Source organism: Canis lupus, chromosome 37, assembly GCF_003254725.2.
Source record: "Canis lupus dingo isolate Sandy chromosome 37, ASM325472v2, whole genome shotgun sequence".
Classification (NCBI taxonomy): Eukaryota; Metazoa; Chordata; class Mammalia; order Carnivora; family Canidae; genus Canis; species Canis lupus.
In genome coordinates this window covers 26,106,486-26,130,891 of record NC_064279.1, presented here as the reverse complement: position 1 = coordinate 26,130,891, position 24,406 = coordinate 26,106,486, and the positions used below count along the sequence as shown (strand labels likewise).

Genomic DNA, 24,406 nt, shown 5'->3' with positions numbered 1-24,406 from the left:
AAGTTAACTCATATGTAAAATGGAGTATCTCAGGATTATGAGGGAAAAAGTGAGTTAATAAATCTAAATCACTGGGGCCCCTGGGTGGCTCTGGCTCTTGGGTTTCAGCTCATGAACTCAGGCTCGGGAGATGGACTCCCGAGTGGAGGGCCGCGCCTTGGTGCAGTGGGCCTGAGATTCTTTTCCCCTCCCTTTCCCTCTGCTCCCCCCACCCCTGCTCACACACACTCTTATCTTTTTAAAAAGTAGACATAAATTACTCAGAATACTGAGCACACATATTATGCTTTCAATGCGTTAGATACTATTTCTTTAGTGTACTTTGGCCTCAAAACAGTTCTGACATGGGCGTGAAGTCCTCCTTGTTTGGGTCCCCAGGATACAGAAGCCATGGCTGAACGTGCTAATTGTTAACGTGGATTGGTAAGGACTTCTGAAGACATTAAGGTTGTAGGCGACATAGTAAACAACTGTTACGGTCCTCAATTTCTACTGATTGGGAAGACGAGGCAATTTCCTCCTGCATACACTTTATTCACACATGCTAAATCTCACTAACATATCACGCTGTCAGGGAAGATGACTAAGGGCAAGTTAGGGCTGTTAGGGTAATCCTTGCTTCTGGCCTAGTTTTGCACCACAGTAAATATAAATAGCCAGGAGCAAGACTGGGGACAGGGGGGCGAGGAGGGAACAGAGCAGTGTGGGAGGCAGCTGGCAGTGAGGCAGGCAGGCAGGCGGCAGCAGTTCTAGCCAATCAACACTTTATTTTTCCAGTCAACACTTGCACAGATGTTACTGTCCACGTCCTGACCCTAGAAGGGGGGGTCCCACCACACTGGGAACATCCATGGCCCCCTAGAGAGCAGTCTCTTTAAACCTTCCTAGGATAGTTAAGAAAGCCCTTCATCCCAACAGGATGGAGCTGCTGCTCACTAATGCAGTGCTGGTGCACGTGCTGTGGGATTCCCACTCTCCTCCCTTCTCAGGGAAGGTTGGGATGAAGTAGGGCAAGGGTGCAGTGGAGTTTTTGTGAGCTACAGTGACCTAAGCGCATAACCACTGGCCTGACCTACCACTCCAGGTTTAGTCTGTACCACCCAGACAAGAGCCTCCTTGAAGCTTAGCCACAGCCTGCTGGGGAGGAGGAGCTGGCAAAGAGTGCAGAGTGAGCTGCAAAGGACAGGACACAGCCAGGAAATAAAGCAGAGAGGGACATGGGACAGGAGAGGAAAAGGATAAAGTGCCCAAACTAAACCACCAGTGGGACACGAGGACAGAGCAGCACAGGTCCCTGAGGATAGGAGGAAAATAGAAAGGGCCAGACCACCAGGGCTTGAGGCATAGTGGAATGAGAAGAGAGATGAGGCAGGGAGGCAAGTGCAGGGTGGGAAGGACTTCCCTTAGCCCTGTTCACATCCACTAACCCAAGTGTAAAATTATTTACAAACTTAAAACCAATCCCAGGCATGGGTACTGTACCAGGCCTGGGACAGCAGGCAGGCAGGCAGGCAGGCAGGCAGGCGGAGGGTGGACGGGCTCCCATCTGACAGCCAGCTTCCCCACACATGCCCTCTCCCTAGAGCAGGGAAGAGGAACCAGGGATGCCCCTAGCCAGGAAACCCTACTGTGCCTGCAACTCCTTCCCCCGTGGCTCATGGCTCTGCCATGGCCTGAGCCTCCTGGTCTGACTGTACCAGAGACAGGGTGTCGGGCCCCAGGGATGGAGGGGGTGGGGCATCGGGGGGCTCTGAGGATGTCTCTGGCCCCAACCCCAGCTCGGCATTCAGCTGTTCCAGCTCCCCCTGATCCAGCAATTCGAAGTCCTCCGTGGTGAGTGCCTCTTCTTCCTCGGGGGCAGGCAGGGGCTGGGGCAAGTCTTGGGGGAGAGGGGGAAGCATGGAGGGGGACGGGGAGGGGGCTGGGTCACTCTCAGCAAGGCAAAGTAAGGGTGACAGGGTGCTTGGTGCAGTGGTGAGGTCACCACTCACTGCCTCTGGGCTCAGTGTCTCCACTGGTCCTCCCGGGGACAGCTGCACTCCATCTGTGGGAGAGCCCGCCCCATTGAAGTGCGTGTTCACAAAATGAAGGGGGGACGAGAGCCGAAGCAAGGTTTCCTTGGCTACCACATCTTCCTCCTCTTCCGAGTCTAGGTCTTGCCTTGAGAGGGCCTGAGGGGGGCCCAGCAGGTCTTCGGGGGGGGCCGGCTCGGTCTCCTCTCCTTCTCCCAGCTCCCGGCTCAGGGCCTCCTCTGGCTCACTTGGCAGGCTCTGCTGGTCCAAATCTGTGCAGGAAACAAAGGGTCAGGAATGGGTGTATGGGCCTGCTGTTCTGAACCATCACAACAGGCACTCAGTTCAAGGATGAGAACTCAGGACATGGAATACTGGACCAGCCTCAGGTGTTAAGGTCTTTCAGAAGCTTGAAGTCGAATTAGAGGATCAGTTCCCAGAGGAAATATTTACGGGGGTGACAACCAAAGAGCACAGCCAACATCCACAACAGGAAACAGGAAGATCGGAAGGGCAAAACGCTTCTCATACCCTCGGAGACATCAGTTAGTTGTGGAGTTGTGGCCCGGGATACAGAGAAGCCACCACTCTCCAAGATAGAAGCCTCCTCATCTGACAGCTCTGAGTCTGTAATGGCCAAAGCCAAGGCTGTTTTCTTCACATCCACCTGCAGGAGAGCCCAGACAACACAACAGGTGAGAAGAAATCCAATTATTCAAAAATACCCCCCACTGACTCCCAGTCCCTTGGGAGGTGGCTGCTCTGAAATGGATGCTCCTCCAGCGTTCTACTTGACATCCCATCTCCCTTGGACCTCACCACCGGGGAGAAGCCAGCCAGTTCTGCTTCGCTTTCACTCTCGGTCTCCGCCAGTGGCTCATCACCTCCGGGGGGTGCGTTCTTCCCCTGTCGCTCTAGAGAAATAATAGCAGAGTAGTGACCAAGTAGAGACCGTGGTGGAGGACAGACGTGGCCAAGGAACTGGAAAGGAAGTTCCAAGGCACTTCATGAGCCCTCCCCCAGGATCCCCTCTTGGGTACAGGAGCCCCTTACTCTTCTTGTCATGTTTGTGATGCAGGGCATCAGCTTCTGCTTTCATGCTGTAGTCCAGCTGCATGAGCAGGGGCTCCAGGCGAGTGTACATCCTCTGGATCAGCTCATGATAAACCACCAGGGGCCACAACAGGATGCTCAGCACTAGGGGTTAGAGAGTTCACTCAGAGCTCCCTGTGCCTATTTCCTAAGGGCCCCCATTTAACCGGTCCCTAAACAGAAAAGACTGAAGGCTTTCTGGAGGCTGTACCAACCTCCTCCCTCCACATCTCCTACTCTCCTCCCCAGATGACTCTTCCGCTGTTACTAATTCTCCAGCATCCCCTGGAGATCTCCGTGAATGGACAACCAGAGAGGAAGAGAGAAAGAGCGCACGCACCACCCTCCCTTAGAGTCAGTCAGTCCCTTTAATCCAGTGCAGTAAAAGAGAAAGGAAAGGCCTTCGGGAAGGACAGAGATTGAACCCTACTCACAGACAATGTAGGAAATCATAATCCCCGGAACGTAGTGTCCCAGCACAGCCAGCACAGCACAGCCAGAACAAACTCGAGCACAAAACTGCAGAGAGAAGCAAGGCTAAAAGGCATACGCCCCATTCACCTGGGCAAGACACTGCTGCTCAGCTGGCAGGAGCAGGGGTAAGGATGTCTTCTAGGGATGTGGTGATCCACTCTAGTCAAGAGGATGTCCAAGACCACCAATTCAAGAAGTTTACCCCAGACCTCACCAAACACCTATAATCCAAGCTGCCTCTGCCTTAACAAGCAGCAGCATGAGAACATCAAACACATTATTCCCTGAAATGAGACTACTCCTGTACCAGGACACTACCTGTGAATGTTGCCTTAAAAGGCACCAGCCCTCTTCCTTCAGTGTCCATCCAGAGATTTCATGTTCCTCCTCCCCATCTGCCACCCCCCTCTGTTTCCCCACAGCGCAGAAAACTGTTTTATGACATGGAGGTTACCTGAGCTGGATTCTGCCTCTTGTACTGCAGCAGCTCCTGCAGGTGAATCTGGAAGGTGAGCCAGCTCTCAGCCAGGTATCTGCACAACTCGGGCACACTCAGCAGGTGCGGCCGGGCGCCTGACCCCGCACCCTCACTGGGGAGACAGGACATGACCCCTGGAAGCCTCAGACACCAGCTTCCTAGGCACTCATAACCCTCTGAGAATGCCAAGGAGATCTTCAGTCTAAACATGTGGACAACCCTACTTCCCAAAGGGAGGCTGGCCTGGTCTTGGGAAGCAAAGCCCAGAGTTTCCAACCCTCTGCCCCAAAAGGAGCAGGCACCCAAACACCTACACAGGAACCCAGGACCAAACTTGTTGCCAGTCCATTTGCTATGCTGGGGTCTGTGCTGTAGTGTCACCCTGCAATGTGGTGACACTGACACCAAAGCAAGATAGGGCCTGGGGTATTTGTCTTCAAGAGATGACCTGCACTCACCTGTCAGAGTGGGGCTCCTCTGGGGATGATGCTATAAAGAGAGGAGGGGAAAATAATTGAGTGGAGACATGTCCCGGGCCAGGAATAACTGCCCCACCTCTGCATTCCCAGGGCACTTTATTCAGATGCCAAACGCAGGAACAATTACATTGTTATTATGGCTTGCATTTGTATGCCTGACTCCTTTAAACCTCACTCTTCTTTTTTTAAGGACTTTTAAAATTATTTTTATGTAATCTTTACACCTAACAGTGGGGCTTGACCTTACAATCCCAAGATCAAAAGTCACATGCTCTACTAACTGAGCCAGTCAAGTGCTCCAAACTTCTCTATTGGGATGCCCAGGTGGCTCAGCGGTTAAGTGTCTGCTTTCAGCTCAGGGTGTGACCCTGGAGACCCAGGATCAAGTCTAACATCGGGCTCCTGCATGGAGCCTGCTTCTCCCTCTGCCTGTGTCTCTGCCTCTCTCTCTCTCTGCGTGTCTCTCATGAATAAATAAATAAAATCTAAGATTTATTTAAAAGAGAAAGATGCAACAGGAGTAGAGAAAGAGGAAGAAGCAGAACAGACTTCCTGCTGAGCAGGGAGCAGGATGAGGGGCTTGATCCCAGGACCCAGAGATCATGACCTGAGCTGAAGGCAGATGCTTAACAGACTGAGCCACCCAAGGGCCCCTAAACTTCACTCTTTTCAAACACACCTTACTCGTGTTTACATCCCAAGCAGCTCACACAGCCTGACATCTAACTGCTCCAAAAATACCTATTTAATAACACCAATAACAACAACAACAAAAGAATCTAACACTGCCATGATTCCTCTAATATGCGGAACTCTATCCTAAGCACATAACACCTATAAGCTCGCTCAGTGCTCCCCTCTTTACTAAATACATTTTATCACCCTCGTTTCATAGAAGAGAAAACCGAGGCAAACACAAATTGAGTCGCTATTACAAGGTCACATACACGGCGAATGGAACCCGGGCAATGTGGCTGTAGAGCCCACGCTGTTTACTACGCTCACGGTAACAGTGATTTTGAGCTGGAGAAGTGGGGGTGCCTGGACGCTGGCGGCCCCCCGCACGTTCGCCCTCCTCCCCAGTCAACCCACCCGGCGGGGTCGGGCACGGGGCAAGTGCAAGACACGGCTTGGTGGGCGAAGTTAACACTCACCCGAGAGGTCCGGGAAGAAGCGAGGCTGCCAGAGATCCAGCAGAAAATAGGCCAAAAGTGAGACGCTGAGTAGGAAGAAAGGCCGGAGGGACGACGAAGAGAGCAACCTTCGGGAGAGACGGGCACCGCGGCGCTGAGCGGCTGAGCCTCCCGCATCCACCGCGAAAGGCGGAAAAGCGCCCACTGATGGGGGAACGGGAAGCTCCGGGCCTAACTCGAGACCCCAGAGAGAGGGATGGGCAACCCCGACGGGGGTGCTTCCCCGCGGCAAGCGTCAAGCCCGGGCACCGACACGGGGGACACGGGGCTCCCGGCGCTCCCGCCCCCGCCCCCCCGCGCACCCCCGCGGCCCGGCCCCGCCCCCTCCGCCTCCTCCGTGGCGGTTACCAGAAGAGGCCGTTGAGCGCGGCCGCCGTGACCAGGCTGTGCAGCGGCTTCTCCCACACCAGCAGCCGCTGCGCCGCCGCCAGCACCGCCTCCCAGCCGCGGAGCCGCAGCCACAGCGTCGTGGCCAGGCGTCCCACCGCCTCGGCCGTGGCCGCCTCCTCCTCCGCCTCGCCGCTCGCCTCCCCCATGCCCAGGCTCAGACCCAGGCCCAGCCCGAGGCTCAGGCCCAGCCCCGGGCCGCCCCCCGCGCCGGTGCTCCCGCCGCCGCCGCCGCTCGCCATGGCCCCGTCGCAGCCGCCGCCCGAGCCCGCGAGGAGCCAGGGCTGCGCGGCCGCCGCCGGGGGCGCGTCAGGCGGAAGGGGGCGCACGCCGCGGAGAGCGCAGCCCCGGCCGCCGAGGCCCGTCACGTGACGGCGGAGCGACGAGCCCGTCACGTGACGCGCCCTAACCGCCGGGAGAGCGCGGCCCGCGCCTGCGCGCAGGCGGCTGCCGGCCCCCCTGCTCCTGCGCAGGTTCGTGGTGCAGCTGCTGGAGTCGCGTCGGCGCCGGGGCCGCGGCGCTGCTCTGCCCTTCCGGCCCGAGGGGGCCGCGGGGCCTCACGCCAGCCCGGTTTCTCCCCCCTGTACGGGCAGGGCGGCTGGGGGGTCCGTGACTGCCCCGGTGTTCCCGGTGCGCTGCGGCCCGAAGGGGCAGCAAGTCGGCTTCCAGATGCCCAGGGTCGCGGGCGGGACCTGCTGCGGCCCGCGGAGGGCGGCGGCCGCCCTGTTACTCAGCCCCTGACTTTCTGGTCCTCCCAGGTCCCTCCCCTCAGCGGGTAAACAAACACCGGCGCGTGACCCGAGCGACTCAAAAACAGCCTCCCCTAGTCGGAAGAGTAGTTTCCTCCCGTCCCTTTCCGTAACCTTCACGGCCAGCGCCTCTCGGAGCTCCTTGCAATCACTCCCTCGCTCAAACAGGAGATTGGGGTTGCGGGGTGAGTCTCAAAATAGAATCCTGTTGAGGTGTTCGCTTTGGGGGCGCGTATTAATGGTATTTATTGAGGCTCCAGAGTCCCAGGCGCTTTATCGTCCCTCGTGATCCCTAATTTCTGCAGCGGCCCCACAAAACACCTACTTGTATGTAGCAAACTACGGAAAGGGAGGAATACGGCAAGACGTAAGTTTCTTTCTCCGCCACCTTGACCCCAGGGCACGCACTGTGAAGCGTTTTTGTATTCTTTCCAAAAATGTTGTTTAGGCACGTTAGGGATGTCTTCAAACAAACAAGGAAACATTTGGCAGCAATTCGTTGTCGCGCATCTCGCTTTTCAGTGCCTCGAACGTCCGCGTCGGTACAGAAGGCGGCCGGCTCGGTCCCCCCCGCGAGGCGTGGCCCCCGGGACTGTCCCCGTCGCCCAGGCGAGGGCTCGCCGCGCTCGGGGCGGTCGGGGGGAGGGGGGCGGGGAAGGCGGGCCCAGCGGGCGGCAGGAAGCTCCGGGCGGGGGCGGCCGGCGCTGGGTGAGGTGAGCGCCCCGGCCCCGAGGCCCGCGCCCCGCGCCCCGCACCCCGCACCCCGCGCCGGGGCCGGATCGCCGAGCCCGGAGCCCCGCCCGGGGCGGAACAGGAAGAGGCGCCCGCCAGCCCGGCCCCGCCTGCCGCCGCCGGCGCGAGGAGCCGAGGCCCGGGGGCTGCGCTGGGGAGGGCGCGGGCGGGCGAGGGCTCCGCGGCTCCCGGACACGCGCGCGTTCCCTTCCACGTTCGCAGGGCGGCAGGTGGCGGCGCGATGGACCTGGCCGGGCTCCTGCGGGACGAAGAGGGCACCTTCTGCCTCACCGGCTTCCAGGACTTCACGGTGAGTCCCCCTCCGTGGGGGCCGCCCCCTCCGTGGCCTCCCCGGGCGCTCCCCGCGGCCGAGCGCGGCCGCCAGCGCGCCTGCCTGCGGGCTGGGTCTGGAAGCCGGGCGCGAGCCCCTCGAGCCATGCCTACCCGAGGCCCTGGCGCCTTGGGCCCAGGGGGAGAGGAACGGGGTAGGGTTGGCCTCCAGGACCTTCTCGGGAGGACCTCTCCGGGGGCGAGCCCGTGGTGCAGGATCTCCCCCCACCCCCTAGATAGGCCGCCGTTGGCAAATAATCCCGAGAACCGGGCGGGGTGGGGGCACGGGCCTCCTAGCAGTGAGCTGAGCCTGCTGCCCGCACCCCACTCCCACCCCGGAGCCAGGATCTCCACCGTAGCCTCCCTTCCCTGGCCTTCACCGGCCACCACCTGCCGTTTCAGTTCCTCCCAGGACACCAGAAACTGAGTGCTCGGATCCGAAGGAGACTCTACTATGGCTGGGACTGGGAAGCTGACTGCAGCTTGGAGGAGCTCTCCAGCCCCGTGGCAGGTTAGTGTTGTGGGATTAGAGAGAAGCATGAAGGTGGGGCTGTCAGAGGCCACCAGAATGACTGGGTGTATACCCCACGAGCTATGTTGTCTGTTCGTAGCTAACTTATCAATACCTGGTACAAGGAGTTGGTTTCCATTTCACATGTTTTTTTAGTTCAGATGAGTGAAACACATCACTGTCTTAGGAATTTGTATCGCTCTTGATTTGTAAATGGGCAACGTAACACATGTAATGCAAATTTACAAGGTGTGTTTATTTTCTCAGATTGGTGGGATGAAAGACAAATCTGGGTAATTTCAGGTGACCCGCAAATAAGCCCTTCCTGCTGGAAGGAGCTGAAAGTCAAATGTGGAATGGGCTTTTTGTCTCAGGGTGGGAGAGTTTGTTTTGTTTTACTGTGGTTCTGTCCCTGAGGCCTCAGATTATACTGATCCGACTGTTCTGTTGATAGCAGTGGGAACTAGGTGTGTGTGGGGGTGAGGTGGTAAGGGAGGAGTTGCTTGCCTATCTGCCTGCCTTTTTGCCTCCTGCAGACATTGCTGTGGAACTGCTCCAGAAGGCAGCCCCCAGCCCTATTCGTCGACTCCAGAAGAAATACGTAGCTCATGTGTCCAGGTGAGCCTGGAATTGAGGCCGGTAGGACGAGAGAGTGTTTGGGCCCCAGAGAAAGGGAAGTGCTTATCTGTAAAGCAAAGACGTAAAGGCACAGGGATGAGCGTTGTAAGAGTGGTAAGGGCTGAAAGACCCTTGGGGTTAATTAGAGATCCTTTCTGCCACCCAGGGAGGCGTGCATCTCCCCATGTGCTATGATGCTTGCCCTGGTGTACATTGAGCGGCTCCGGCATCGAAACCCAGGCTACCTACAGCACGTGTCATCCTCTGACTTGTTCCTGATCTCCATGGTAAGACGCCCCCTCCCCTCCATCTCCCTGCTGAGCCAGAGGCTGGCCCTGAGCTCTTGAGACACCGCTTCTGGCTCCTCTGTAGATGGTGGCCAGTAAGTACCTCTATGATGAAGGGGAGGAGGAGGAGGTCTTCAACGATGAATGGGGAGCGGCAGGGGGCGTGGCCGTGCCCACTCTCAACGCCCTGGAGCGGGGCTTCCTGAGTGCCATGGTGAGTAGCTGTTCTGTCTCACTCGGCTTCTCTGAGCTCTCGTTATGTTCCTTTCTTTTTTTTCCTTTTCTGGTAGTGCTCTGTAGTTTCTTTCTTTCTGTTTTTGCCTCTTTTCCTGGTGTCTTTTCTTATTAGTGGCTTCCCTTCCCAGCCCTTCTGGACCAACCACAGCCTTTGGAGGTTCCTGGCATGGTGAGGCCAGAAACGAAGTATCCCCCACCCCTTCCTTCAGGCCCTACATGTTACAATCTGAGTCAGAGCTTATCTCACTGGATTCTGAATATTTGCCTCCAGACTTTCTCTGCCTCACAACTCTGAGCTTCCTATGGGCATAACTGAGGGGTTAGCTGAGGGGCGTACTGTGAAACAAAATAACATGGTGTTAAATGAGTTAATATGTAAAAGCTCTCGAAACGAGTATCTGCAGGTAGGAAGTGCCGAGTAAGTATCTGCGGGAGTGGTGGTTGTAGTTGGTGCCATGGTCCTGGTTATTCAGTGACTGTGGCTCGTATCTGAGTTTGGTCTGGCGCCCTTGTTTTCCTGCCCACAGGATTGGCGTCTCTATACTGATCCTCGGGAGATCTTTGAGGTGCTGAGCTGGCTGGAGAGCTGGTAGGTTCTGGAGTTGGGGAGAAAGGCTCAAGGGATTTGGGGGCTTAGCCCTAAATCGTAAGAAGGAAACAGAAATAAGGGTCTGTGTCGCTGGGGGGAGGGAGGAGAGAGGAAAGAAAATTGCCCAAGATAGTGGCTCCTAAACCTGTCTGCCCTCTTTGTAATCACCTTTGGAAGGGCGGGAGAAGCTCCTTTAAAACACAGATCTCAGTTTCACTCTCAGTTTCTGGATCAACAGGTAGCCTAGGAATCTGTACGTGTAACAAGTTCCCCAGTGTGTCCTGGTGGGCCTCCAGGGGAATGAGGGTGCCACTGGGCCAGCTGCAGAAGAGCTGCAGACTCCCCTTGTCTTTCTCCCCTGCCAACAGTGTGGCTGAGCAGCAGGGACGGCGGCGGGGCTGGTATACCTACACAGACCTGTGTGTGCTGCTGGAGCAACCAGCCTGGCAGTTGGCCCTGGGCTCCCTCTGCCAGCGACTGGCAAAGGTGAGGATGGCTGCGAAGGCGAGGGGCCTGGAGCAAGCGGGCGGACTGCTCTGTAGGTGTGGGATGGGCAAGTGCTGCAGGTCTTGGGAGATGGGTTTGAGACTAGGCGATGACAGCTCTGACTTGAGTACAAGCTTTCGGACAAAGAGTGAGTGAGTTAAAGACAGTCAGAAGCAGGTTTTAGGGGAAGGGTGTTTGCGAACGGACTTTTCTTACATTCTCTCTTGCAGCTGTCCTGCCTGTTGGCTATGGCATATGTGAGCAGTGTGGCCCTGGCGGTGGCATCGGTGGCCGTAATTCATCAGTCCTTGGGGCTGTCCTGCAGCCCCTCCCCAGGCCCCCCCGACCTTGGACTGGTCTCCAGGTGCCTCTTGGAACCCTGCCTACCTTCTTCTGTGCCACAGTGCCTGCCGCGTCCCGTTAATGTCTCCAGCTGCCTAGATGGCGACACAGGGCTGCGTTCACTCTGGGGCAGTCTTCTGGCTTCACTGACACCTCCACCATTGCCTCCCCCAGACCCTCCTGCCCCTCCCACTCTGCTCCATAACTGTCCCCTCTGCCAGAAGCTCCAGAGAGATACCCCAAGCTGCCACGCCTGCCACCACTCCAACCATACAGTTCCCACTGGGCCCCCCAACCCTGGGTACCACTCCCGTAACCTGGCTCCCCCCTGGCCCTGGAGCCCAATGCTCCCTCTGCTCCCCCAACCTCAGCAGTGTTCCCTTTTCAGTGTCATGGAGCTAGCCCGTCTCAAGTCTTTCATTTTCCCAGGCTAGGCGGGCCTCCGAGGAACACACTAAGAGGATCTGGGAGTCCCTGAGAACCTGGAGGGGCAAAGCTTGATTTAGATCCTCTCTACCTCTCTGGGTCCTTGGCTGGTCCCTGTCCTCCTAGGCGAGGGAGCTTAAGGGGCTATGGGGCCGAAGGACTGAAGGTCACTCACTCTCAGTGGCTGGCTGCTTGGCCAGGGCAGTGATGATACCAGGGAAGGCTGCAGGTTGGTGACCAGGGCCATGTCACGACCAGGGCCTTGTCACAGCCAGACCAAGAAGATTCCTTGTCTCTCTACCTCCCTCGGTTCTAAACTTTGGCTTTTAAGGATGGAAGGGGAAAAGTGGGGTGAGGGAGGGAGGAAAAGTTGACTGGGGGCCTGTGTGATGTCCCTGAAGCAGGAGAGTCAGGGACTGATAGGGCCAAGGTGGATCTGCGGGGGGAAGGCGGGGTGAGGTGGGGAACCCTCTCCACACCCATCCCTCGGATGTAGCCTCAAGGAGCCAGGGACTGCTGGGACCTTCGGCCTTTCCCTTTTGTCTTCCAACCTCTTCTTAGTACCTTGCTCCTGGGCTTCCCCTCTTCCCCTGGTTCTTCTCCTGGGTGTTCTCTTCACAGGCCTCTGTGGCCACTGCTTTGTATCTGGGTTTTTCACGCTTTTGTAGAACTGAGGTTTCAATAAACAGTTTCAGTTGCACGGCCTGGATGTTTTTCTTCTGCGGCAGCCCTAGCAGAATTTCCCCCTCGTCTCTGTGTTCTAAGCCTTTCTACTTCCTGAGCCCATTATCTTGCAACTCATTCTCTAAGGGCCCCATTTTAGAACTTCCTGTTTGAGGGGCGCCTAGGTGGTCAGTGGGTTGGGCGTTCAACTTTTGGTTTCGGGTCAGGTCATGATTTCAGGGTCCTGAGATCGAGCCCTGCATTGGGCTCCATGCTCAGCGAGGAGTCGGATTGAGAGTCTCTCTCCCTCTCCCTCTGCCCATCCTCTGTTCTAGCATGCATGTGCGTGCAGTCTCTCTGTCTCTTTCTAAAATAATTTTTTTTTTAAAAAAACGTCTGTATTGTTTAATGGTTACAGGCTTCCATTTCCAACGTCCCCTCATCCCTGCTTCCAGCACCCTGGGGCCCCTGGTGTTGCTTGACTTGGGTCCTCTGGGATGCCTGAGGTGGGCCCTGTCCTTGTGGATCCTTAGAGGCCAAGATCAGCATCCTCTCTCTACCCTGACTTCCAGTCTCCTCTGACACTTGGTAATGGTGGTGTTAAGAGTCCAAGGCTGAATTATCATTGGAGGAAGGATAACCCTTCTGGCACCTGGACTGAGGGCATTTGGGACAGGTAGTACTGCCCCCTAGGGGGCATTCTGGTAACTTACAAGGCATTTTTTGAGGCAAAAATGTGAAGGGATGCTGCTGGCATTTAGCTGTTATGTGCAGGATGCTAGGCAACCTGAACTGCTTGAGACTCTTCCCTTATTATGAAGAATTCTCAAGGCAACTCTTGAATGACCCACTGGACATCATAGATATGAAAAGCCTGTTTATGTGAGCCTAGAACTTTTTAGCACGTAAACACGAGATAGTTTGCACATTTTGAAAAAGACTGTTTGCCAGGAATGTACCTACGTGTAAATTAAAACTGGACTTTGCTTGGTTCAGCACTTTGCCAAGAACTTGCTCGTTATTTTGGAACATCAGGTCACCAATGGCAGCGCGGCTTGTGGCATGTGAGTCACCAGGAAAGCACCAGTATCAGTGGGCATTGTAGACACCACATCCACGGTGATTCGACATGCGGGCTGGCAGTGCATTACATTGTCTCCTTGTTTAGCTGGGCCCAAGCTTTCACATATGAGATACTTGTTATCGATCACCTTTATTTCTCCTTTCTGTTACGGTGAGGATATTACACGGAGTTGTGGTCACTGTCGCCATGTGCCATGTATGGATATTACCCATGCATTTCCTTTCTGGGGAGTCCTGGGGGCTGGACTCCGAAAAGGCTGAAAACTGGTGTAACACTGATCTTTCCAGTTGCTGGTGGTGAGGAGGGAACACTGTAAAACTTCCCCAGGATCTTTGATAAGTCTTCTCCCCACCCCTGCTCTCCGCATTGCAGAGCGTGGAACAGGGGATCTAGATGGAGATTCTTGGGGGGAGGGGTCTAGAATGTGGTTCCACAGTTAATGGGTGATGGAATTTGCACAACAGCTGGGCAAAGGTGAAAGGGCCTGTCCTGCCCCAAATCCCTCACCCCTTCGCTCCGCTTCACTGACACCTCTACCCCCTCCTCACACCAGGCAGCTAACTTCATCCAAACTCTGACCTCTTACACTCTCTACTTAACTCTGGCCCAGGACAGCCAAGACAAGAAGAGAGCAGGGCTGCATGAGCCGATCACCCCACCATCCCATCCAACTCCGATCCATGGACCTGCAGGATGCCCTGGCTCCTCTGCCATTGTCGTCGTCACCACTGCCACCACCGCTGCCGCCACCACAATCTGCTGTCCAAAATCCCTCCTCTCACCTTTGGGCTTCTCAGTGTGGGCCTCCTCCCTGGGGCCTCAGCTGTCTTCTGGCTCTGCAGGTAGGAGCAGAGGTGTAGGAGTTGGTGCTGGCTGAAGAAGAGTTCTGGGGGGATAGGTGTGACCTGAGAAGCCCTCTGGCAAGGGGTATTTCCACTTTTTTCTGAAGACCACCCATCCCAATACTCCTCCTGCAGCATATCTTGGTCCTGGCTTCTCTGCTCTGTGCCTCCCACCTGCTCCTGCTTCAAGGACTCCCGCCAGGAGAGCTCTCTTCCTCCCCTGCCCAGCTCTTGGCCTCCAGCTTCTTTTCCTGTGGTGTGTCCACCATCCTGCAAATTTGGATCGGCAGCAGGTGAGGGGAACTCCCTGAAGAGAAGGGGGCGGGGTCCCACGTGTGTGTGTATGTGTGTGTGTGTGTGTGTGTGTACTCGTGTGAGTGTGGGAGAGGCCTGAGGAGTCCTTTCAGCTGCTGCGTTTCCAGACCTGCCAGGGCTGCTGTTCCTACAGGCTGCCTCTTGTCCAGGCTCCATCCTTAGAGTTCCTTGTCCCTGCTCTGGTGCTGACCCAGAAGTTACCTCTGGCCATCCAGACCCCTGGAAACTGTGAGCACAGAGCCAGGGCAAGGGGTGAGGGTGGGGTGGGGTACCAATCTGAGCCTCTGGGTGTACGTGGGTGCTGGATTGAGAGCGGGCGGGGATGGGAACCACCAGGCTGTGGGGGCTTGGAGCTGTGCCAAGCACCAGCTAGGACTGTAGAACACTGGGGTTCTGTCCCGCTTACCGCTGTCCTCTCCACACCCCCAACTTGTCCCTGTCCCAGCCTCCCTTGTGCTGCGCCGGTGTGGGGGGCCTGGCTGCCCTGGCCTGGCGCTCTGGAACACTTCTCTCCGAGAGGTGAGTGCCTGGGGATGGAGGGTAGGAGGGCTGGAGGTGATGGCAGGGAGGAGGAGGTTCTTGTTTCCAGCTGATGGGGACTGAGATGGTCTGGGGGAAGGAGCGAGGGCAGAGGCCCACCCCTAAGAATTCATCAAGAAGTCCAGGCCTAAGTCAACTCCGTTGAGCAGAACGCTCCCCCTTTGTTCTTTTTCTTGGCTCCTCCAGGTGTCCGGGGCTGTGGTGGTATCTGGGCTGCTGCAGGGCACGCTGGGGCTGTTGGGGGGTCCTGGCCACTTGTTCCCCCACTGTGGGCCCCTGGTGCTGGCCCCCAGCCTGGTGGTGGCAGGGTTCTCTGCCCACAGGGAGGTGGCCCTCTTCTGCTCTACTCACTGGGGCCTGGCCTTGCTGTACGTAAGTCCTGAGAGGTGTGGGGTGGTGACCAGCGGGCTGTGCGGGACCTGGGGGGCGGGGGGAGAGCAGCTGGCCCTACCCAACTCAGCAGCCATCTGAGCAGGGCCAGACTCTTGTGGATTTGGAGTCCAGGATTTTGGCTGGATTCGTTTGGTCTCCCTGGCTTTTACACTATCCCCCGCTAACCTCCCCCCAAGACATCCTCCTTCCTCTCTTCTCTGGGACCCCTTTTAACGAATTATTCTGTTCTTACCTCTATCACCCGACACAGGAGGCCTGCTTCCTCTTGCTCCTAAAACTCCTTCTCTCTCCTAGGCTTATCCTGCTCGTGGTGGTCTGTTCTCAGCACCTGGGCTCCTGCCAGGTACCCCCGTGCCCCTGGCGGCCAGCTTCAAACTCTTCACCCCACACTCCCATTCCTGTCTTCCGGCTCTTCTCGGTATGTGAGAGTCTGGCCAGGGGCAGATGAGGGGAGAAGGAATGGCATAGAATGCTCGCTCAGCCTGCTATCTTTTAGCTTCTGTCTACCCCTCAAAGGCTGGCCTGGAAGGTTCTGGGGAAGGGTTCTTTCCTACCTCAGTTTTTGCCCCTCAGGTACTGGTGCCGGTGGCCTGTGTGTGGATCATCTCTGCGCTTCTGGGGCTGCGCCTCATCCCTCTAGAGCTGGCTGCATCCCCCAAGGCACCATGGGTCTGGCTGCCTCACCCAGGTAGGTTCGTTCTTCGTCCTCCATCCTCATTTCTTTGGACTCAAGATTTAGGGAATTTCATTTCTGAATTAAATCCTGTGTTTTCTCAAAACACACGGGGGAGAGAAATTGCCAGTCTGAGGGGGGCAATGGCAGCCCCTTGCCACGGGTGTTTTTTGGGGGTGTGAAGAGACATCTGCAGGCCCACCGCTCCCTGTTGATACTCCTTACCCAACTTACACCTTTGTGCTACCTCCCCCCACAGGCATTTGAGTTGGTGACCTACATATACAAATTGCTTTTGAGGCGTTGTGTACAAAAGTTGTTCATTCGTCGATTTAACAGAGGTCTGTGGTGTGCTGATTTTGTGCTGGGCATGTGATAGGGGACGTGGTGATAAATATGACACAGTACCGATACCCCTGAAGCTTATATCTGCTGGGGAATGCAGATCCTGATTAAATAGTCACCCAAGTAAATGTAAAATTGCATGTGGCAAGTGTGATAATGGGGAAATACCTTGTGTAATGACAGCTTATCATGGAGACTCTGTATTTGAGACATCAGGAAAAGTATTCTTGAGGAAGTGATCTCTGAGCTGAGATGTGAGAGATGAGTAGGAGCTAACAGAGTGAAGGCCAGGGAGAAGAGCGTTCTAGGAGGGAGAACAGCACATGCAAAGGCCCTGTGGTAGCCAGCAACACACCTAGTACAAAGGGCCTGAAACAAGGCCAGTATATCTGGAGTGAAGGGAGTGAGGCAGAGTGTGGTGAGACATGACGCCTTGTAGACCATGGTAAAGGGAAGAGTTTCTCCTGGGTTTATTGGTTTTGTCGCAAGAGATTGTCTTCAAAGACAATGGGGTCTCAAGGATTCCTGTGGCACAAAACCTTGGAGGCAGGGAGATGCTCCAGCCTTGGGTCTGGCCCCAACACAGCTCTTTCTCCCTCCCCAGCTGAGTGGACCTGGCCCTTGCTGACACCCAGGGCTCTGGCTGCAGGCATCTCCATGGCTTTGGCAGCCTCCACCAGCTCCCTGGGCTGCTATGCCCTGTGTGGCCGGCTGTTGCAATTGCCTTCGCCCCCTCCACATGCGTGCAGCCGAGGGCTGAGCCTGGAGGGTCTGGGCAGTGTGCTGGCCGGGATGTTGGGGAGCCCAATGGGCACTGCATCCAGCTTCCCCAACGTGGGCACAGTGAGTCTTATCCAGGTATGTGTGTGAGGGTGGGGGCAGGGGAGCAGGAGATGTGGGCGATGGGGGGACACTCGTGCCGCCTGGTTGCCACCTGCATCCTGCACTCTGTCACGCTCGCCACCTCAACTATCTCATTTAGGGAGGTGCCTAGAAGTGGAAAGGGGCTAGGAGTGTGAGGAAGACACTAAGCCACCGTTCCATTCCTTCTCTTCCTTGGGCTGGGAGTTGGTGAGATCAAGTCTTATAAAGTCCCTGCTCTCTTGGGCACTTCAGAGGGGGAAAGGCAGACAATTTAAGGAAAAATGTAAGATAATTTCAGAGTGATAGGTGCTATCAAGAAAACAAAGCGGGGAAAAAAAAAAGAAAACAAAGCAGGTAAAAATTAAAAATAAAGTCTTTAAAAACAAGAAAGAAAACAAAGCAGGGTAGTTGTGGGATAGTGGTTGAGAAAAGGAGGACCCTTCAGGTAGAGTCCTTCTTGGACTCTTGGGTCCCATTTGAGTTGGGATCCAAATGATGAGATGGGCCAGCCAGGCAAAAACTTTGAAGAGTTTTGTTTGAATAGGTGGCTGTGTCTTCCAGCATGTCTCCTCCCCCTAGGCGGGATCTCGGAGAGTGGCACACTTGGCGGGGCTGCTGTGCGTGGGGCTTGGGCTCTCCCCGAGGCTGGCCCAGCTCCTCACCGCCATCCCGCTGCCTGTGCTTGGTGAGTGGACGTATCAGCGGGTCTGGTATTGAACCAGCACTCCCCTCCCCCTCCAGGATGGCCCAGCTGGTTGCTTGAGGCTGGCTGGCACCCTCTCTTTCTGAACAGCCCCCCTGACACGGATAGCAGTGAGCTATCATTTTCCCCAGCCCAACGTCTTGGCCTCTTGAGTGGGCTTTTGGCGTAACTGGAAAATGAGTTGTCTGTCTCCATCCCAACCTGCCCCGCCCCGCAGTCCTCCCTGCCCTGCCAGCCCTTCCCAACCCCCTTGGTTACTTCCCTACGAGACAGGTGGGGTACTTGGGGTGACCCAGGCCGTGGTTCTGTCTACTGGATTCTCCAGCTTCCACCTGGCTGACATTGACTCTGGGCGGAATGTCTTCATTGTTGGCTTCTCCATCTTCATGGCCCTGCTGCTGCCAAGATGGCTTCGAGAAGCCCCGGTCCTGATGAGCACAGGTGGGAGGAGGAGGGATGGGAAGAGGAGGAGACCCAGGGCTGGAGGCTTTGGGGCTTGGAGGCTCTGTGGACTCCAGGTCCCACACCCTTTCCTAGGCTGCGGTGTAAATAGTTCATCCCTTCGTATAGCAAATATTTATCAAGCATCAGATAAGCCCCTTGGGATACAAAGGTGCCTCCAGAGGTTACAGTCTAGTAAAAGAGAGAAGAGCTATGTACAACTATAACAGGAAAGGGTCAGATAAGGAGCTGGGGTGCTCAGCGGTGAGAGAGAGTTTCTGTTTAAGATGATCCAAGTTAGGTTTTACGGAGAAAGTAACATTTTGCTGGTTTGAAGGATGGTAAGATCTGAACGTACTTAGTGAGAGGAAGCTTGTTTCCGATGGGGGAGCCATCATAAACAACAACCTAGATGTAAGAAGTCATAGGGTATGTCCAGGGAGCAGCAAATACCTTAGTTTGTTAGTGCAGCCTAGCTAATAGCAGTGGCACTCAACAGGAGGATTTCCCCCTGCAGGAAATATCCAGAGACATTTTTGGTTGCTACAAAAAAAGGAGGAGATTGTTATTGGCACTTAGTAGGTACAGGGATGATGTTAAGCATCCTACAATGCACAAGACAGGCCCCCTCAAAGAGCTATCTGGTCCAAAATGTCAGTAAGTATTGAGGTTGAGAAAACCAGGCTAGAGCATGGAAGGTAAGAAAGTGGGGAGCAAGATTGGGGCATTTATATATTTATTTGTAAGATCGATTTATTTTTATTTTAGAGAGAGGGAGAGAGAAGGTGCTAGTGGGGGAGGGGCTAAGGGAGAGGGAGAGAGTCCACAAGCAGACTCCCCATTAAGCTGGGAGCCTGGGAGCAGGCTTGACCCCAGGACCCTGAGATCATTATCTGAGCCAAAACCGAGGGTCGGCTGCTTAATCAAGTGAACCATCCAGGTGCCCCATGGTTGGGGCTTTTAATATCAAACTTTCCAGAGCCTGGAACTATCAAAATATATCTGGAGGGCCTGTGGATGGTCAGAAGACAGGATGATGGGCTGGGATCTTGTGGGAAGGGCCTAGATGAGGGAAATACAGAGTTGGGGGGCAAAGGCCGGGGGAGACGAGATAACAATTCAGAAAGATCTGTTCTCAGTCTGAGATTTAGATTTAGGTATAGAAATAGAAGATTCTTTGACCCTGCATAGGATCAGAGTTCCCCTCCTGCCTGGCCCCAACCCTCTGTAGGCTGGAGCCCCTTGGATGTGCTACTGCGCTCGCTGCTCACAGAGCCCATCTTCCTGGCAGGACTCTTGGGCTTCCTCTTAGAGAACACCATTCCCGGTAAGTTGAGGCCAGGCCCAAGCACAGTGGGGGAGTAGCCAGGATGTTCTCACTCCCTGGATGGGGCAATGGCCTGACCAACGTTTCTTTTGCAGGTACAAGGCTTGAGCGAGGCCTAGGTCAAGGGATGCCATCTCCTTTTGCTGCCCCAAAGGCTCAGATGCCTGAGAAGTCCAGGGAGAAGGGTGCCAAAGAGTACGAGCTTCCTTTCCCCATCCAAAAGTTGCATCCCTGCATCCCCCAGCCCCTCCGTTGCCTCTGCCCGCTGCCTGAAGACCCTGGGAATGAGGAAGGAGGGCCCTCTGAGCCAGGAGAGACAGCCGACTTGTTGCCTGGCTTTGGGGAGCAGTGTCCTGAGTCTAGCAGAGAACTTGGGTCCCAGTGATTACCAGGACTCCTATTCCTGCCCTGGTTAGTTTAGCCCTAACTCCCAGCTTGCTGGAGACTCAGCTCCCAGGTTCTAATTTCTCCTAGAAAGAGGTGTAGAGGTGTGTGTGTGTGTATGTGTGTGAGAAATGGGCCCATCTAAAGCTCATTTCTCGATAGGTGTGTTGCCTTCCCTTCTTTTAATTAGGCCTAACTTCAGGCGGGGGCCATGGTTTAGTGGGCCAGGAATGAACGAATGAGATTCTGCATGTGAACTATCTATAGTCGAACCCCAGCATTCACTTAAGAAATATTTATTGAAGGCCTCCCATGGGACGCCCAGGTGGCTTGGGGGTTGAGCGCCTGCCTTCAGCCCAGGGTGTGATCCTGGAGTCCAGGGATCGAGCCCCACATGGGGCTCCCTGCAGGGAGCCTGCTTCTCCCTCTGCCTGTGTCTCTGCCTCTCTCTCTCTCTCTCTGTGTCTCTCATGAATAAATAAAATCTTAAAAAAAAAAAGGAAAAAGAAAAAGAAAAAAGGTCTTCCATGTGCAAGGTCCTGGAATTACAGATATGGATAAAACACAGTCCCTGCCTTCTTTAAGGTACTTACCATTTAAAAAGACTTATGTAGGGGATCCCTGGGTGGCGCAGCGGTTTGGCGCCTGCCTTTGGCCCAGGGCGCGATCCTGGAGACACGGGATCGAATCCCACGTCGGGCTCCCGGTGCATGGAGCCTGCTTCTCCCTCTGCCTGTGTCTCTGCCTCTCTCTCTCTCTCTGTGACTATCCTAAATAAATAAATAAAATATTTAAAAAAAAAAAAAGACTTATGTAATCACTAACTAAAATTTAAGGCAAAAGGCAGTCTATAATAAACATTAAAACAATGCTATGGGAGCAAAAACGAAGCAACAATGAATTCTGACCATGGATAGGGGCAAACAAAAGCAGCACCGAGGCTGGCCTCGACACGAGGAGGATTTTGGGTTGTGGAAAGTGAATGTGGAGACTATTTCAGGCCCAGGTATTCAGCAGAAACAGAACCATCAGTTGTACAGAGCAGATAATGAGTTGTGGGGCTTCAGGTTTCTCCGTGGTGAGGGGGCACGCGCATGGGGTTAAGCGGAAGGAGAAATATGGGATGAAGGCCGACCGTGGGGTTTGACCCCCTCAAACAATTTGAGTGCTAGCGAGGACCAGAGAGACTATCTAGTGAATTTCAACCCCCTCATTTAAAAAATTTATTTGTAAAGATTGTATTTGTTTGAGGGGAGAGGGGCAGAGGGAGAGGAAGAAGCAGACTCCCTGCTGAGCAAGGACCTCGGAGGTGGACTTGGGGCTCGGTCCCAGCACCCTGAAATCATGACCTGAGCTGGAGGCAGACTCTTAACTGGGCCAGGCATGCGCCCCTCCTCATTTAAAAAAAAAAAAAAATTGGTTGGACAGGTGCGGGCGGTAAGGGACCTGAGCTGCCGACAGGGCCACACCCGGGGAGCCCTCCCGGGCTCGGTGCAGGGCCCTCTTCCCGCGCCCGCGCGCCTCCGAGGGCCGCCGCCCCGCTCCCCGAGCGCTCCTCCCGCTCCCCTGCCCCGAGCCCCAGATGCCCCGCCCCCGCCGGGCCCCGCCCCCGCCCCCGCCCCCCGCCCCCCGCCCGAGAGGCCTCCACTCTAGGCCTTTGGGTTGGCGCGGGCCGGCCTGCAGCGGGGAGGCCGGGAGCTGTCGCGGCCGCTCACGGTAGGCGGCGTCGGGGGACTCGGGGCCGGGCCCGGGGCGGGGCGGCGCGGCGAGGGGCCGCCGGGACCCCGCGGGCTCGCAGGCTCGGGCTGGCGGCCCCGGAGCGCGGCGGCGGGCCTGCGGGGCGGGGCGGGGCGGGGCGGGGCGGGCGCGGGAGCCGCGCGTGCGCAGCCCGCCTGCTGGCGGCGAGGCGGGGCTTGGGGGGCCGCCGGGCGGGGGGCTCCTCGGTCCCCGGGGGCGGGCCGTCGGCTTCGTCACCGCGGGGGGTCCCGAGCCGCGTCCCGGGGCCGCCGGCGCTGTGACGTGCAAAGGCGGACGGCGAAGGCCCTGGCAGCGAAGGCGGGGGCGACTGCGCCGGTCGGGCCCCCGGGGGTGGGGGCGCTGCGTACCGGGCGCGAGGCTCGGGCCCCGCCGCAGGGAGGGTGCGGCCCCGCCCGCGCGGTCGCGGGCCGGCTGCCCCCTGCAGGATGGCGAGGGAACTGCGCCGGGAGCGGGCCCTCTGCGTCGTGCAAGAATAATAAACCGGTGCGTGTAGGTAACGTGGCGGGTACGGACGGCCTTGAAGGGAGAAACAGGACGCGATGCAGAGCCTTGGACTCAGTGGGACGCGCTGGGCGGGCGCAGCCAACGCCAGGTCTGGAGCTGAATGTCTCAGACCTTCCTATGGGGCCTGTGGATCTCGGGCACAGTTTTAAAAAATTTTATTAATTAACTTTTAAAATTTTATTTTTATTAATTTTTAAGTTTATTTTATTTGAGTTCAATTTGCCAACGTATAGCATAACACCCAGTGCGCATCCCAAGTGTCCCCCCTAGTGCTCGTCACCCAGTCACCCCCCCCCCCACCTCCCCTTCCACCACCCCCTTGTTGGTTTCCTAGAGTTAGGTGTCTCTCATGTTTTGTCACCCTCACTGATATTTTCACTCATTTTTAAATTCTTCCCTCGCAGGTGTTTGGGTGGCTCAGTGGGTGAAGCGTCTGCTGTCAGCTGGGGTCATGATCCCACGGTCCTGGGATTCAGTCCCATATTGGGGCTCCCTTCTCAATGCGGAGTCTGCTTCTCTCTCCACCCCTCCCCCTTGTTTTCTTTATCGAATAAATACATTTTTAATTTTTTAATTTTTTTAAAAATTTATTCATGAGAGACACACAGAGAGGCAGAGACACAGGGAGAGGGAGAAGCAGGGAACCTGATGCGAGACTCCATCCCTGGACTCTGGGATCCTGACCTGAGTCAAAGGCAGACGCTCAACCACTGAGCCCTCCAGGTATCCCATTTTTAAAACAAATAAATAAACTCCTCCCCTGTCCCCCAAACAGGACCAAAAAACAAACAAAACAAAACAAAAACACAACCCCACAACAACAAACAACCCAACCAATTCAGTTTGAGGGTTTTGAGCTCCCAGGCTTTCCAAAGTGATGGACCAGGGAAATCAACCCAATTTGGGCCACTCTTAGGGAGCACCCTGCAGAGTCCTACAGGGACAGGCAACCTCACTTGTTCCCTGAATCTGTGACCTTTGGCAATGTGGAACTCTAGTGAGGACTGGCTTAATCATTCCAAGATCTCCTCCCCGTGGGAAACGACTGTCGTCCCATCCTCCAAACACAAGGTTTTGAGGCTGCTGCAAATAAAAATCGCTGTACATATTTACTTTTCACCCAACTACGGGCTGCACACATGAAGTTTTGTTACAGGGCCATACTTCAAAAGCTAAATTATGGTTGGAAGAATGACTGGAGGAACAGAACTATGCTAGATGTGTGAATGAAATGCAAGGAATTTCATTCACTTTGTATTTATAGACTGAAAAAATGAAGAGAATGGTATCACTCTGCCCCCTGCTTCCCCCCACACACAGAAAAAATGACCAAACTTCCTGCAAAATAGCCATAGTCACTAAATATCTACTAGGTTAAAACTACAAACATAGTCGCTGAAGTAGAAAAGTTGGTTTCCAGGATTTCCAGGATGTACAGCAGGGCATGATGTTGTCCATGGCTGTACTTGGGTTGGAATATGGGGGATGAGTGAAGCCGACTTTAATGAATTGTTTCTATCTCTGTGAAATGCTGTGTCTTGTGTTTATGACTTCTTAGTCATCTAGGTTCTTGAAATGGGATTTGGGGCTTTTTTTTGTTTGCTTCTGGACACAGATTATTAGCTCTTTATTTGTGTCATTGATTCCCTTCAGAATTTGACATAGCTATGGACCTCTTCGTCCCAAATGGCTATATGCACGTCTACACAGATTTTGCTGGTAATTCCAGAAGATTCACATGCGTAGGCTCTAGATTAAGAATCCCTCTTTTCCGGAATGTATGTATCTATGTGTATATAAATATTTAGAGAATATACATACATATACATACAGAGAGAGAGAGTGTGTGTGTATTTGAAAATCTGAGATTTTCTGGAGTTTTATTTCTAGATAATGATCAGATAATTTAAATTTCCTGCTCACAACACTTATGACGATGTTTTATAAGACAAGAATTATATCTTCTAGAAGTTCTGGGAAAGGCTAGCGTTGGCATATTTATTAGGGATATGGTAAAGAATGGTTTAGGTTTCCACATTAAGTTATATTGTTAGAAAGCAGAAATACTAAGACTAATATGCTGAGGCTTAACCACTATAGAAGAAAGACATTTTATGCCCTTTAGGAACTTAATTTGAAAAATTGAAT

At 55.0% G+C, this 24,406-nt stretch overlaps 4 protein-coding genes and 1 long non-coding RNA gene across 18 annotated transcripts in view; 3 read left to right on the top strand and 2 right to left on the bottom strand.

Moving 5' to 3' along the window:
• Positions 1–513: 513 nt before the first annotated feature.
• Positions 514–6,372, bottom strand: RETREG2 (reticulophagy regulator family member 2). The gene is made up of 9 exons (XM_025442217.3): positions 6,077–6,372; positions 5,690–5,796; positions 4,515–4,545; positions 4,033–4,168; positions 3,539–3,623; positions 3,066–3,209; positions 2,832–2,926; positions 2,544–2,679; positions 514–2,284 (listed from the first exon to the last, which is right to left on the bottom strand). The coding sequence occupies exons 1-9, from the start codon at positions 6,355–6,357 to the stop codon at positions 1,656–1,658; spliced, it is 1,644 nt and encodes a 547-aa protein (XP_025298002.1). The 5' UTR covers positions 6,358–6,372; the 3' UTR covers positions 514–1,655.
• A 206-nt stretch (positions 6,373–6,578) lies between these two features.
• On the top strand, positions 6,579–12,122 carry CNPPD1 (cyclin Pas1/PHO80 domain containing 1). 7 transcript variants are annotated; one of them, XM_025442223.3, is made up of 11 exons: positions 6,579–6,698; positions 6,874–7,049; positions 7,313–7,406; positions 7,819–7,906; positions 8,329–8,437; positions 8,974–9,055; positions 9,222–9,342; positions 9,428–9,556; positions 10,107–10,168; positions 10,537–10,654; positions 10,885–12,122. In XM_025442223.3, exons 3-11 carry the CDS (start codon positions 7,324–7,326, stop codon positions 11,428–11,430), a joined length of 1,338 nt encoding a protein of 445 aa, XP_025298008.1. In that variant the 5' UTR covers positions 6,579–6,698; positions 6,874–7,049; positions 7,313–7,323; the 3' UTR covers positions 11,431–12,122. The 7 variants fall into 7 exon arrangements, with proteins under 7 accessions (XP_025298008.1, XP_025298007.1, XP_025298003.1 ...); XM_025442222.3 differs by lacking the exons at positions 6,579–6,698; positions 7,313–7,406 and adding an exon at positions 7,170–7,231 and having other exon boundaries at positions 6,746–7,049; XM_025442218.3 differs by lacking the exon at positions 6,579–6,698 and having other exon boundaries at positions 6,746–7,049; positions 7,170–7,406.
• A 1,157-nt stretch (positions 12,123–13,279) lies between these two features.
• LOC112656769 (uncharacterized) lies at positions 13,280–21,559 on the bottom strand. 3 transcript variants are annotated; one of them, XR_004812523.2, is made up of 5 exons: positions 21,443–21,559; positions 18,739–20,766; positions 15,814–18,272; positions 15,492–15,689; positions 13,280–14,005 (listed from the first exon to the last, which is right to left on the bottom strand). It is a non-coding gene; the product is annotated as an uncharacterized LOC112656769 (long non-coding RNA). The 3 variants fall into 3 exon arrangements; XR_004812522.2 differs by having other exon boundaries at positions 20,590–20,766; XR_003134674.3 differs by having other exon boundaries at positions 15,814–20,766.
• Positions 13,811–19,997, top strand: SLC23A3 (solute carrier family 23 member 3). Of its 4 annotated transcripts, none has more exons than XM_035710838.2 (12): positions 13,811–14,011; positions 14,147–14,304; positions 14,460–14,554; positions 14,772–14,845; positions 15,053–15,234; positions 15,554–15,677; positions 15,833–15,947; positions 16,882–17,135; positions 17,721–17,826; positions 18,118–18,285; positions 19,577–19,612; positions 19,708–19,997. In XM_035710838.2, exons 1-12 carry the CDS (start codon positions 13,811–13,813, stop codon positions 19,995–19,997), a joined length of 1,803 nt encoding a protein of 600 aa, XP_035566731.1. The 4 variants fall into 4 exon arrangements, with proteins under 4 accessions (XP_035566731.1, XP_025297998.1, XP_025298000.1 ...); XM_025442213.3 differs by having other exon boundaries at positions 19,517–19,612; XM_025442215.3 differs by lacking the exon at positions 15,053–15,234 and having other exon boundaries at positions 15,585–15,677; positions 19,517–19,612.
• A 44-nt stretch (positions 21,560–21,603) lies between the features above and the next one.
• The window catches only part of NHEJ1 (non-homologous end joining factor 1), an 82,439-nt gene continuing 79,636 nt past the window's right edge, over positions 21,604–24,406 (top strand). The window contains exon 1 of one of the 3 annotated variants that reach the window (XM_025441822.3): positions 21,604–21,712. The gene's annotated coding sequence lies outside the window, so the exon portion shown is untranslated. Of the gene's footprint in view, positions 21,713–22,090; positions 22,347–24,406 lie in introns of those variants that run through there. The other 2 variants (XM_025441823.3, XM_025441824.3) reach the window with 2 other exon arrangements.

What these genes read in the sequence shown, in the direction of transcription:
- RETREG2 (XM_025442217.3), bottom strand. Translation starts at nt 6,357, where the DNA reads ATGGCGAGCGGCGGCGGCGGCGGGAGCACCGGCGCGGGGGGCGGCCCG. An exon ending in CTTCTTCCCGGACCTCTCGG is followed by an intron (nt 4,546 to 5,689) that starts GTGAGTGTTAAC and finishes CTCTCTTTATAG; the next exon opens with CATCATCCCCAGAGGAGCCC. An exon ending in GAGGAGCCCCACTCTGACAG is followed by an intron (nt 4,169 to 4,514) that starts GTGAGTGCAGGT and finishes CTGTCTCCCCAG; the next exon opens with TGAGGGTGCGGGGTCAGGCG.
- SLC23A3 (XM_025442213.3), top strand. Translation starts at nt 13,811, where the DNA reads ATGAGCCGATCACCCCACCATCCCATCCAACTCCGATCCATGGACCTG. An exon ending in GCTGTCTTCTGGCTCTGCAG is followed by an intron (nt 14,012 to 14,146) that starts GTAGGAGCAGAG and finishes CTCCTCCTGCAG; the next exon opens with CATATCTTGGTCCTGGCTTC. An exon ending in CTTAGAGAACACCATTCCCG is followed by an intron (nt 19,613 to 19,707) that starts GTAAGTTGAGGC and finishes TTTCTTTTGCAG; the next exon opens with GTACAAGGCTTGAGCGAGGC.
- CNPPD1 (XM_025442223.3), top strand. Translation starts at nt 7,324, where the DNA reads ATGTCTTCAAACAAACAAGGAAACATTTGGCAGCAATTCGTTGTCGCG. An exon ending in CCGGCTTCCAGGACTTCACG is followed by an intron (nt 7,907 to 8,328) that starts GTGAGTCCCCCT and finishes CTGCCGTTTCAG; the next exon opens with TTCCTCCCAGGACACCAGAA. An exon ending in TCTGCCAGCGACTGGCAAAG is followed by an intron (nt 10,655 to 10,884) that starts GTGAGGATGGCT and finishes TCTCTCTTGCAG; the next exon opens with CTGTCCTGCCTGTTGGCTAT.